The sequence below is a fragment of the Sabethes cyaneus genome, chromosome 2 (genome assembly GCF_943734655.1).
Source record: "Sabethes cyaneus chromosome 2, idSabCyanKW18_F2, whole genome shotgun sequence".
Taxonomy (NCBI): Eukaryota; Metazoa; Arthropoda; class Insecta; order Diptera; family Culicidae; genus Sabethes; species Sabethes cyaneus.
Window position 1 is genome coordinate 93,552,199 of NC_071354.1, and position 13,509 is coordinate 93,565,707.

The 13,509-nt window shown below is 43.3% G+C and overlaps 1 protein-coding gene across 1 annotated transcript; it reads left to right on the top strand.

Moving 5' to 3' along the window:
- Positions 1 to 2,988: 2,988 nt before the first annotated feature.
- LOC128735701 (uncharacterized) lies at positions 2,989 to 6,313 on the top strand. The gene is made up of 2 exons (XM_053830184.1): positions 2,989 to 5,976; positions 6,224 to 6,313. Exons 1-2 carry the CDS (start codon positions 2,989 to 2,991, stop codon positions 6,311 to 6,313), a joined length of 3,078 nt encoding a protein of 1,025 aa, XP_053686159.1.
- The last annotated feature ends 7,196 nt before the right edge of the window (positions 6,314 to 13,509 follow it).

The following is a 13,509-nucleotide window of genomic DNA, read 5'->3' on the forward strand; positions in this document are numbered from 1 at the left end:
CAAAGGCTAGGAGTTGGCTACGCCTGCTGAAGATCGTTCCTCTCGTTTCGATGCCCGCTCGCCGGATCACACCTTCAATAGCGATATTGAATAACATACAGGACAGTCCATTCCCTTGCCGTATCCCTCTGCGCGATTCGAAAGGACTTGAGAGTGTCCCCGAAACGCGCACGTAACACATCGCTCGTTGCAGAGTAGCTTTGATCAGCCGCATCAGTTTGTCCGGAAAACCGTACTCGTGCATTATCTGCCATAGCTGTTCGCGTTCAACGGTATCGTATGCTGCTCTGAAATCCACGAAAATATGATGCGTGACCCGTAGCACGGGCCCCCATAAAACCCGCCTGATACTGCCCTACGAAATCTCTTGCTATTAGGGATAGACGACGCAACAAAATCTGGGAGAGCACCTTGTAGGCAGCGTTGACCAGCGTAATGCCGCGGTAATTACAGCAGTCTAGCCGGTCGCCCTTTTTGTAGATGGGACAGACTACGCCTTCCATCCACTCCTCCGGTAGGTTCTCTTCTTCCCAAATCCTTGAAATCAGCCAGTGAATCATGCCGTTGCTAGCGGTTCTCGGTCATTTTTGTAGAGTTCAGCCGGGAGTCGGTCCTTTCCGGCGGCTCTATTATTCTTTAACAGACCGATTTCTCGCCGGATCTCTTCGAGATCAGGAGCCGGTACGCTGTTGTCGTTTGTAGGTACTCCGAGGTTAACTTCCATTGCGTCGCCTGCTGCTATATCGCCGTTGAGGTGCTCATCGAAGAACTGCTTCCACCTGTCGACCACATCGCGCTCGTTTGTGATTAGATCCCCTTCCTCGTCCCTACACATGTCAGGTTTTGGTGTGTGGGCCTTGCGAGTTTGGTTCACCTTCTCGTAAAACTTGCGGGTGTCATTAGCCCGGAATAGTTGTTCTAGCTCCTCACGATATCTGTCCTCCTTCTGGCGCTTTTTCCTCCTCAGGATCGTGGTCAACTCATTCCTCGCTCCTCGCTACTTTTGTCTGTCAAACAGATTTTACGCGGTAATGGCAACCTGTTTAATGTGCATGTTACCCGTCATACATGCCGTAGCCATGCCGTTGAACTGAAACAATGATACCTGTGGCCAAATTCCCTCTAGGGAACATTTTTAACGCAGTAGCCATTTTTTCATTTATATACACAAAGAGTTGACAATCTAGGGAACAATTTGGCTAACGTGCATACGTTGTCAATTATCTTATGCTGGCGAGTCTTCAAAATGGAGTTTAAACAGTACGGAAGCACAAATGAGGACACAAATGAGGCACAAATGTGGACGATGAAACGTCTAATACGTGCACCCCGAACAAGTTGCCAACGAAGCGTGAGGTTCAAGGGCTTGCAATTAGAAGGTAAAAGCAGCTACATCATGCTGTCGTTAAAGGGAGTTGTGAATCCTGCCGTGTAGGCTGTCGTGGCAATAAAAAATAGCAAGATTCGATCTAAAAACTCAGCGACTGCTAGCCTTACGCCTGAAACCACCACACCACATGATCAGTTTGAATCTGTAATGGAAAAATGTGAAATAAGAACACATCGGTTGCTGCGTTTGCGGTTTGATATCATCACGGATATTAGATAACTTCTCATTTATTTTGGATATTAGCCAAATTTGTTTCATGTCGTGTGCCTCCGGAAATGCAATTTTTTACAATCGGCAATTGTTAAAGCATATCGTAATTTAGGGACGACCAACTGCACGAATGCATAAAATCAGCTTTCCCGTCTCAATTAATTATTATCAGAACCGAATCGATTAATTACTCAGGTAGCTTTTCTCCTTCCATATCGATCGATAAAAGCCCACTGCACTCAGCAGTCGGCAGCTTAGTAACAAATATATTGCATAGCAGATCACACCGGTGTATCTTTTCGCTACTTCTTTCAGTCAAATATACTTACCTTCAAACTACTCATCGCGAATATTGTTCCCAATAATCCGAAAGACTTGATCTGCGGCTACATAAAATCTGGTCCTTCGAACCGGATCACGGGACTATTGGGAAAAGTATTCGCGATTTTCGCGTCGGGTGTGATATTCGCAAAGGTGATAAGTGGCCTGAGGGCCATAGTGAAGTCTAAAAGAACTGTGAGACATTTGTGCAAAAAAAAACCTTTCGTAAACTCGAACGAATAAATTGTGATATAACGGTGATAAGAAAAACTACTTTCGTTAACCAAAATTGCAATTATACTCTGCTTGTGATATCGGCTGCAATAAGTGATAATTCTACCACATCAGTGATATCGTGCTATCGAAGTTGCCGCTCTTTTGTTCCATTCATCAGCGCTGGTCATTGCTGGATCCATCGGCGCTGAGTGGCTTGGCTTGGCTTGGTTACCGTCTCGTGGCGTGGCTTGGGTTCTGGTTTCTACGGATAAGGTCTGTAAGTACGCTTTGCTTATTGCATGCATCTCTGAAGTGGTACGGTGCTTATTAGTGCGTCGGCAATAGTTTATTCGCAATTCGGGCATAATTAACTAGTTGAAACTAACGAAATTCAGGATTTCACTAAAATTGCTAGCAGACTAAGGCACGTGGTTGTATTCTGATCGATCCCTTTGTCCTGATAAGGATAATTCAAAATGGCGAGTAAAATCAAAAAGCTGACCAAGAAAGAACGATTTTGTATCGATTCTCTGCAGATAATTTCGGATTTGATAAAAAATTATTCAGAGGAGAAGGATAGAGATAATTTGGATTCATGGGTAGAGAGATTGGAATCGATTTTTGCTCAATATGAGGAACTTCGCGTTGAATTAGATTTATTAGAAGATGAGGGAGAATTTTTAGAACATGGCGATGGTGATGGTCATGATAGAACAATAGCAGCTTCTGGAAAAACACGTGCTGAAGTCGAAATTACTTACCTTACATTGAAGGGTTTTCTCCAATCAGAAATTCGCAAGCGTCACCAATTCGCAACTCAGACTAACGCTCATCCCGTCCCATCGACCCCAATGGCACCTATTAACCAATTGCGAGTAAGGTTACCGGAACTCAAACTCCCACAGTTTGGTGGATGTACGAAAGACTGGCCAACCTTTCGCGATTCGTTTAAATCGCTTATCGATTCTGCTCCGCAACTTAGTAATGTGGATAAATTTTCCTACCTGAATTCGTCCTTAACCAGTGAAGCCAAACGTGTGATAGAAGTGATTGACGTAACCTCCGAAAATTATTTAGTAGCGTGGGAATTGCTGGAAAAACGATACGAAAATAAGTACTTGATCGTTAAATCGTACGTAGAATCATTGTTCAGCGTCGAGCCAATGAAAAAAGAGTGTCACGATTCGCTTAACCGGTTGATCGATGAGTATGAACGGAATCTTTTAATGTTAGAGAAAATGGGGGAACGAACTGATAACTGGAGTACCTTACTAGTTTTTATGCTTAGCTCTCGCCTCGATCCGTCTACTATGCGCCAATGGGAAACGCATCGAAAGTCCAGCAATGTACCCAGTTACGAGGAACTTATCGATTTTCTACGCAGTCATAGTCTGATATTGCAATCTGTCGTTGCTTCCAAAAATCGATCTTCGGAACCTACACGCTTCACTCCCTCTCTTCAACATTCAATAAATAAAATGAAAACTGCTCACCCAGCCATCTCGCCTCCGCAAAATTCTTGCCCATTCTGCAAACAAATAGCACACTCACCTTATCATTGCGAAAAGTTTCGATCCATGACAGTTGCCCAACGTTTCGAAGCTGCAAAGAAAAATATGCTTTGCATAAACTGCCTATCACGATCACATTTAGTTAAAAACTGCTCTAGTGGAGCTTGTCGCGTATGCAATAAAAGGCACCATACGATGCTACATCAACGGACTAATTCGAATCCACCAAATCAACCACAAAATGCCAACCTTGCATTGCCCGAAGTACAGCCTCCTCTTTCGTCGTCCGTAGCAAGCAAGCTCTTACAACCCTCACGATCATCTAGTCATTCACAGTCGCTTGAGAACCCAACCCCCACAGTATCAGCCTTTTCAACCAGCCACAATTCAATGCCATCAACCAGCCACCGATGTACGGTACCTACAACCGTATTACTTTCAACGGCCTTAGTGAAAGTGTTCGATTCCAGTGGATCATTCTTGTGGGCTCGTGCTTTGCTCGACTCTGGATCCCAACTAAATTTTGCATCGGAGCAACTCGTTCAAAAGCTAAACTCGAAGCGCAAAAAAGATTTTATTCCAATCAGCGGCGTTGGCTTGTCGTCTACAATATCCAAATACTCAACTATTATCAAGCTGCAATCGCATGGCACTAGCTTCAGTGCTAGTTGGAACTTTCACATCCTTCCAAAAATAACGATGGAATTACCTACTCAAACTGTTGACGTGTCCGATTTTGATTGGCCATCAGACATCACACTGGCTGACCCGTCGTTCTTTAAACCCGGTTCTATCGACTTAATTTTCGGCGTTGAGAGTTTCTACGATTTGTTGAGAGAAGGTCAGTTCAAGGGCAGTACTGATAAACCTTGTCTGCAAAATACTGCGTTAGGATGGGTGATTTCGGGCCGTATGAAATGCAATTCAAGGCCAGCAACCAGTGTGGCTCATTTTTGCGCTGCACCGTCTATAGAAGAACAATTATCTCGGTTCTGGGAACTCGAGAGCTGTCGAATGGAGAGCACGTTGTCGGAAGAGGAATCGGCTTGTGAGAGTCATTTCGCCAAACATACGACTCGGAATTCCACCGGTCGTTTTGTTGTCGCCTTACCGAGAAGAGACTCGGTAATTGCAAAACTAGGAAATTCGAGAGAGATTGCTACTCGCAGATTTCTTTCGCTCGAACGTCGTTTGTCAGCTAATCCAGCACTGAAAGATGCTTACTCCGACTTCATTCATGAATATATACGTCTCGGCCATATGAGGGAAATCGAGAATTCGGCGAACGATTGGCCTTCGTATTATTTGCCTCATCATTGCGTCGTGCGTCCCGAGAGTGTCACGACAAAATTACGAGTCGTGTTTGACGCATCGTGCTCAACAGATTCCGGTGTATCTCTGAACGATGCGTTGATGGTGGGACCGCTCGTACAAGATGATCTTCTGACTATGATTTTAAGATTCCGGGTGCCACAGTTTGCTATCGTGTCGGACATCGAAAAGATGTACAGACAAATATTAGTCTGCGAGTCTGACCAGCCTCTTCAACGGATACTATGGAGAGATTCTCCATCGCAAACCATTCGAGAGTATCAACTATTAACAGTAACTTACGGTACTTCGTCAGCCCCCTATCTCGCCACAAAATGCCTTCAAAGGCTTTCTCGTGACAGCTTGGAAGTGTCTCCACTAGCAGCAGAAACTATAGGAAAGAATTTTTACATGGACGATTTACTTACTGGAACCGATAGTATCGAGGAAGGGCAAAAACTTTGCCAGCAATTGATGAGCATAACCCGTTCTGCAGGTTTCGAGCTTCGCAAGTGGGCCTCTAATAATTCTGCTGTACTTGAGCCAATCCCGGTCTCATTTAGAGATCAACGTACAGTGTTGGAATTGGATTCTTCACATTCGCCAATCAAAACTCTTGGACTTCAGTGGGATACGGCAGCTGATATGTTTTTGTTTGAGCCTCCTAAACAAAACCAACAATTTCCAATCACCAAGCGCGTGGTGCTGTCTAATATAGCACGACTTTTCGATCCACTGGGTCTCGTGGGACCGGTTACTGTTTTAGCTAAGCAGTTCATGCAAGATCTTTGGCGAGATGGAAAGGATTGGGATGATCAATTGAACGAGTCACAAAATCAACAATGGAACGAGTTTAGTGAAGGTCTCCGAGATTTATCGTTAATAAAAATACCACGCTGGGTGGTATCCACGTCAGCGGTAATTGGTTTGGAACTACATGGATTCTGTGATGCCTCCGAGAAGGCATACGGAGCGTGCATCTATATAAGGGCCGTATCATCGACAGGCAGCGTACATGTAAACCTGCTTACCGCCAAATCCAAAGTGGCTCCAGTTAAAAAAGTCACTTGTTTGCCTCGTTTGGAACTATCGGGTGCATTGTTGTTGAGTCACCTCTTTGAAAAAGTGGCCTCAAGTCTAAACCTAACCTATAAATGCTTTTTCTGGACGGATTCGACCATCGTTCTTCACTGGCTGGCTGCCTGTCCGTCACGATGGAAGACCTTTGTGGCTAATCGCATTTCGGAAATCCAACGAATTACAGCCCGAGGAGTATGGGCTCATGTACCAGGTACCGAAAATCCGGCAGACGTCATATCAAGAGGAATGCATGCTACTCAACTCGCTAACCTAACTTTGTGGTGGAATGGCCCTCCCTGGTTGTCTCAGTCATCTAGATTCTGGCCACCACTAGTACGTCCCAAGCTAGAAGATGTTCCATCAGAATTATTGGAACAAAAGGTAGTGGCACTTTCGATCAACATTGCACCTCCAAATGAATTATTTTTGAGTTATTCATCGTTTGGAAAATTAGTCCGTGTAGTCACATGGATCTTGCGTTTCACCAATAATTGCAAAGTAAAAAATCGTTCGAGTCGAACAACAGGATTTCTCTCAACCGCAGAAATAAATTATGCCACTCTAACTCTTGTCAAACTAGCCCAAGCAGAAAGATTTGCCCCAGAACTAGCACAAATATCCTCCAGCGGTCAAGTTAAGCCCAGCTCTCGGATTAAAAACCTTATTCCAGTGATAACGGAGGGAATATTGCGTGTTGGAGGCCGGTTACGTCATGCCCACGTAGCTTACGATCAGCGGCATCCCTTGATATTGCCAGACAAACATCCACTTACCGAACTTATAGCAAAACACTATCATACAAAACTGCTACATGCTGGTCCACAGCTCATGATAGCAGTAATTCGTGAAAAATATTGGCCACTTCGAATTAGAGATCTTACGCGACAAATAGTCCATTCATGCGTCAACTGTTTTCGATGCAAGCCTACGGTGTTGCAGCAATTAATGGGCGAGTTACCCCCCGAACGCGTTACGCCTGCCTTTACTTTTCTTCGCACTGGGGTGGATTATTGCGGACCATTCCAGTACCGAATTGCACGGAAGGCAGCTCTCGTCAGAGGCTTCATTGCTATATTTGTTTGCCTAGTAACAAAGGCGGTCCATATAGAATGCGTCGCTGATCTTTCGACTAGCTCGTTCATAGCTGCACTTAAAAGATTCGTAGCTCGCAGAGGGAAGCCTGAACTCATCCAGTGTGATAACGCCACTAACTTCAAGGGAGCCAAACGAGAGCTTACCGAACTTGCCCATTTGTTTCAATCGCAGTTGCATCAGGAGATGGTCACTCGCCACTGCAGTGAAGATGGGATTACTTTCAAATTCATCCCACCAAGATCGCCGAATTTTGGAGGACTCTGGGAGGCTGCCGTCAAATCTTTAAAGAAACACCTGCGCTGTACTATTGGCAACGTAATCCTCTACCACGATGAATTTTTGACACTGATAACTCAGATAGAAAGCTGCTTAAACTCTCGCCCACTTACGCAACTCAGCTCCGATCCTAACGATTTAGAGGTACTCACTCCCGGGCATTTTCTTGCCAACCGCGCTCTGACAGCCATCCCAGAGCCAAATCTCGAAAACATCCCACTGAATCACTTAGATCAGCGGTTCCCAACCTTTTTTCGGTTCGCGTACCCCCTGACGGATTTCCCTATACTATTCTACAGCGAACTAAAGTTTTGGCGAACCCCTGGGGGTTCGCGAACCCCCATTTGGGAACCGCTGACTTAGATAGATGGCAACAAACTCAAGAATATGTTCGTCGAATATGGAAGCAGTGGCAGTCAGAATATCTTTCGGGACTGCAACCTCGTACTCGATGGACGCAACGTCGGAACAACGTGTCGATAGGAACCATGGTGCTGGTAAAAGAGGACAATCTACCACCCCTCAAGTGGAGAGTAGGTAGAGTGGTCAACTGTTTCAAGGGCGACGACGATCATATCCGCGTAGTCACGGTCCAAACGAAGGACGGTGAATTTCGACGAAGCATCTCCAAGATTTGCGTACTACCGATTCAGCAAACTGGTGGGGAAGCCACTGACCAGTAAGAAGGATCCATCCTTCCAACGATCGCAGTGTATTCCACTGCGCAACATGGGAGGCCATCTGGCCTCCCATCCTTGTAAGTCTATATATGTTAATGAACTCGCAAAAAACTCAATGATTTTTTTTCCTCCATAATGCGCTGCGACGATGTCATCCTGTGGAACCTTCGCCGAGCGGATGAAGAGCAACCACTGTTACCTGTTGACTGATTCTACGCACCGGAACCCTGAAGGATGACTTCCAAATCGCCTAAGCACTAGTACGCTCAGTAGCTAGATGCCAACGATCATCGTCCGGAATGGACCCGTGGAGGCCGGTAGCCTCCATTCCAGTTAAGTGTTGTTTCTATTCTCATTTATTGATTAAAAAAGCCGCCTATGTTTGTTCCAGCATGTTACGGCAGTCTTCGGAGCGACCAACAAGGATAATCGGAGGAACGACAGGCTTTTCCCTTGTGAACTTGGCAGAAATATCCGAACGCATGCATCACATCCAGAAGGCAACCAAGAGAGTGTGGTACCTCACTGAGAAAACCGACGCACGCATAGCGGACAGGAACGACCCTATGAAACCAGAAAATCGAAGCAGACCGAGGAGCAATTAACCGTGGAACATATTCGTAGACATCGTCAAACGCAACTTATGTAACCCGCAAGGCTGAAAATAGTGAACGAAGAAAATATTAACATATATATAAACCAAGAAGAAACCATAAGAAATTATATTAGAATAAGTTACAGTTTAATTAAGTGAAGGAGACATGGATTAGTAGCTAGTAGCAACAGAAGGGTTAATGAAGAGATAAAATTGGTTAAAAAGACGCCTTTTTAACGGAGGCCGGTATGTTAAAGCATATCGTAATTTAGGGACGACCAACTGCACGAATGCATAAAATCAGCTTTCCCGTCTCAATTAATTATTATCAGAACCGAATCGATTAATTACTCAGGTAGCTTTTCTCCTTCCATATCGATCGATAAAAGCCCACTGCACTCAGCAGTCGGCAGCTTAGTAACAAATATATTGCATAGCAGATCACACCGGTGTATCTTTTCGCTACTTCTTTCGGTCAAATATACTTACCTTCAAACTACTCATCGCGAATATTGTTCCCAATAATCCGAAAGACTTGATCTGCGGCTACAGCAATTTTACGGGGCAATTGGGGGCGTTGTTTGGGGTGTATACTATCATGTAATATTATGACCTCAGTTTTGGAAAAAATGGCATATTCACCAATTTTTCATTTATGGGCAGTTGTACAGTCAAATCTCGTTTTACGTCCACTATTGGGGGGACGTAAATCAAATCGGTCGTAAAAAAAGTGGACGTTAATTCAAATTTCGGACGTAAAACGAGAGGACGTTAATTCAAATTTTGGACGTAAAACGAGAGGACGTTAATTCAAGTTTTGGACGTAAAAAAAGTGGACGAATTGACATAATTGGTTCCAACATGGAATAACTCGTGATCCTGACCGTATAGCACGTTGGTGTCTTCGACAAAGTTGTTTAGCAGATCAAGGGCTTTTCGTCGGATTGTATGGATTATAGAATTGTCTCACTACGTGGCGCTAGTGTATATGTAGTACTCTTATGCAGGCCATATCTTGCGCTGCTGACTATCTAGAATGTTGCGGTCTTCGGGAAGTTTACGCAAATGACTGACACCTTCAAGATGGTATGGAAAATAATGCAGAATTCGCTCATTACGTGGCGCTAGCGTATATGTAGCATTCTTATACAAGCTGTATCTTACGCTGCTGACTATCTAGAATGTTGCGGTCTTCGGGAAGTTTACGCAAATGACTGCCACGTTCAAGATAGTATGGAAAATAGCGCAGAATTGACTCACTACGTGGCGCTAGCGTATATGTAGCATTCTTATACAAGCTCTATCTGGCGCTGCTGGCTATCTAGAAAGTTACGGTCTTCGGGAAGGTTACTCAAATGACTGCCGCCTTCAAGATGGTATGGAAAAAAGCGCTGAATTGACTCACTACGTGGCGCTAGCGTATATGTAACATTCTTATACAAGCTCTATCTGGCGTTGCTGACTATTTAGAAAGTTACGGTCTTCGGGAAGGTTACTCAAATGACTGCCGCCTTCAAGATGGTATGGAAAATAGCGCAGAATTGACTTACTACGTAGCGCTAGCGTATATGTAGCATTCTTATACAAGCTCTATCTGGCGCTGCTGGCTATCTAGAAAGTTACGGTCTTCGGGAAGGTTACTCAAATGACTGCCGCCTTCAAGATGGTATGGAAAATAATGCAGAATTCGCTCATTACGTGGCGCTAGCGTATATGTAGCATTCTTATACAAGCTGTACCTTGCTCTGCTGGCTATCTAGAAAGTTACGGTCTTCGGGAAGGTTACTCAAATGACTGCCGCCTTCAAGATGGTATGGAAAATAGCGCAGAATTGACTCACTACGTGGCGCTAGCATATATGTAGCATTCTTATACAAGCGGTGTGTTGCGCTGCTGGCTATCTAGAAAGTTACGGTCTTCGGGAAGTTTCGAAAAAATTTCTGTTTTATTTGTATGAGAGTCCTTATCCTCGTACCACAGGGGTAAGGGGTCTCAAAGCATCGTAAAATAAATTCATGTCTCCAAAAACACCCACAAGCCAAATTTGGTTCCATTTGCTTGATAAGTTCTCGAGTTATGAGGAAACTTATATTTCATTTGTATGGGATCCCCCTTCTTAAAGAAGGCAAAGGCCTAAATTCACTATAGAAAAAAATCTTGCCTCCAAAACCCCTTACATGCCAAATTTGGTTCCTTTTGCTTGATTAGTTCTAGAGTTATGAGTAAATTTGAATTTCATTTGTATGGGAGCCCCCCCTCCCACTAGCGTCACGTAGTGAGTCAATTCTGCGTTATTTTCCATACCATCTTGAAGGCGGCAGTCATTTCCCGAAGACGTTAATTCAAATTTCGGAAGTAAAACGAGAGGACGTAAATTCAAATTTCGGACGTAAAACGAGAGGACGTTAATTCAAGTTTTGGACGTAAAAAAAGTGGACGTTAATTCAAATTTTGGACGTAAAACGAGAGGACGTTAATTCAAAATTTGGACGTAAAAAAAGTGACGTAAAACGAAATCACGTAAAATGAACGGACGTAAAACGAGATTCTAGTGTACCACATGAACTGGCTTGTTAATGATTCCCCAATGAGTGCTAACCGCAAACCGCCACTTGTAAATCTGTCTTCTTCTCGGTAATTCCTATAAATCGACACAAAACCTTTGTTACGTTTTTGAACCTCCCCATTGTTAATGACCACTCTATCCCCCTTTCAGAAATCTAGCCACTTGTACAACTGCTATCTTTCCAAATGGAAGAGAAACGCTTCCCTTTACCAATTTGAACCTTCTTCCCTCCTTGTAAGAGACCATCTTCCTCTTTTGCCAACCCTTTTGCGCTGATTCTTTTATGTCAAAAAACATGTGCTTGACAAATGACGTTTGATGAAGAATCGTCCGGTGTCAGAGGATGATGCTGACGGGAAAAGTTGTCTAAAATTCTAGAGGAAAAGTTGCCGATATTTTGTTCATCATGATTTAAAATCGTCTCTTAAAAATTTCAGGAAATTTTGGATATTGACTTTAACAATAAATAGTCTCCAGATATCATTATGTATATGGTTTACCATCTAGAATCGACTTTCATGTTTGTCGCAAGGTGCTGAAAACTATATTCCTGATAATGGCCTAATATTCCTGATTAGGTTATCAGTAAGGTTATAAGGATATGTTGTTGATATTTTTATACAATAAAGAATAGAGGAAAAATCTGCTTTGCTCATTAAGAGGAGGTAAGCAAAACTTACGTTTATGGAAATGAGTACCATTTATCGAATTGCAAGCTCGAAAGTTATTTGGTGGGCATGAGCAACCAATCAAGGCTTTTTGTATGCGTAACTTAACAAACGATGAAGGCTGATTTTATTTTTCTCATTATATTGTTCAACGACTAGCTTGCAGCTTCTGTTAATGAGTTGGATGTTATGTTCTGAAAGTACAGCAATTAGTAGCTAGTGCTGCTCCACCAACAGCAAATTTATTTCTATTCAAAAGAATTCGCACTTTAGCTTTGCTCAGCACATTTGTTATAGTTGGGCGTGAAAGTTGCTCTGCTTTTCGGATCGGATTTCCGGTGCCTGGCAGGAAGAGTGTCCTGAAAGCATGTCACCAACACTTGGTTAGCATGATTGTGTAAACATAACATCATCACAAAAATTCCATTGGTTTTGCCTCTATTCTTAGAGCGAGAACGCTCAACAACGAAGCATACATCCTTGGACAAGTGAAGCAAATCATCGCAGCAATTAAGGAAACACTGAAGTGACTCTAGATTTGTAGTCCTTATTGTGGTCAATAAACTCGATGAGATGTAAACCGTACATGAAACACGGTACATATTTTCGAACAAACAAATTAATAACAAAGATAATTCGAGCCGGTTCCAATGATTCCAATTAGTACAGCGGGCGTTAAACTTGTAAGATGGTAGAAATCGAGAAAATTTCATAACGTCATGATAAAAAATCTCAACCAATCCTGAACATACTGCAAAATAACAGCCAGCAAGTTTGGATGAGATCAAAGGCTCAGTGAAAGGTGCTACCGTTTACATTCACGAAGGGTAAAAAGTCATATCACTTCCGACCGTTGCGTTGCGTTGGGGCTGGGTCGATCGGTCGCTCTTTTTCTCTCTACTCATGCTTTGTAAACCGCAAGGAGTGGGAGCACCGGAAAAATAAGATAAAAGTTCATGAAACTCATTTTCGGCACTTTGTATTACGGTAGCATAAGGGCGGGTGTAATGTTTACCGATGGTAGAAGCGTGTTCGGTTCCCTTTTTTCCAGGTGGTCGTTTTGATTTAAATAACTTTTGCCAACAAAATCAGGGGTCTAATAAAATTGTGAGCCTAATTTCGAGAATGAAAATTAGGAGTTTTCGGGTGTACCTCGGAAAAGGTGAACGACGGCACTCAATCAGATAAATTTGCTGGCTTTTGATCTTACGGCTGTAACCTTTCTTACTACGGTACAAATAGGATATTTCATACTGAACCTTTACGTGAATGTTATTTAGAGAAATCGAACAGTTCAGATATTTTCTAAAAATTTGAAGCATATTTGTACGTCCTTAGTGGGATTTGCATTTCTGTTAATCATACTGATTAGCTACTTGACTTATTAAAAGTAATACCGTGGTCGGGTATGGTTGCCATTACATTTTGCTTTTGCGGGGAAAACTCGCGCTTATCTCACAGTGAATAGACGACCGGAGACAGGTTTCCAAAGTGTTTGAATTACGATGTGCGATACCTACCAGAAGAGCAGCAGTAAAAGGATCGTTATCATTTCGTTTGTATAAATTCTTAGCGCTTCGCTCGGTAGCT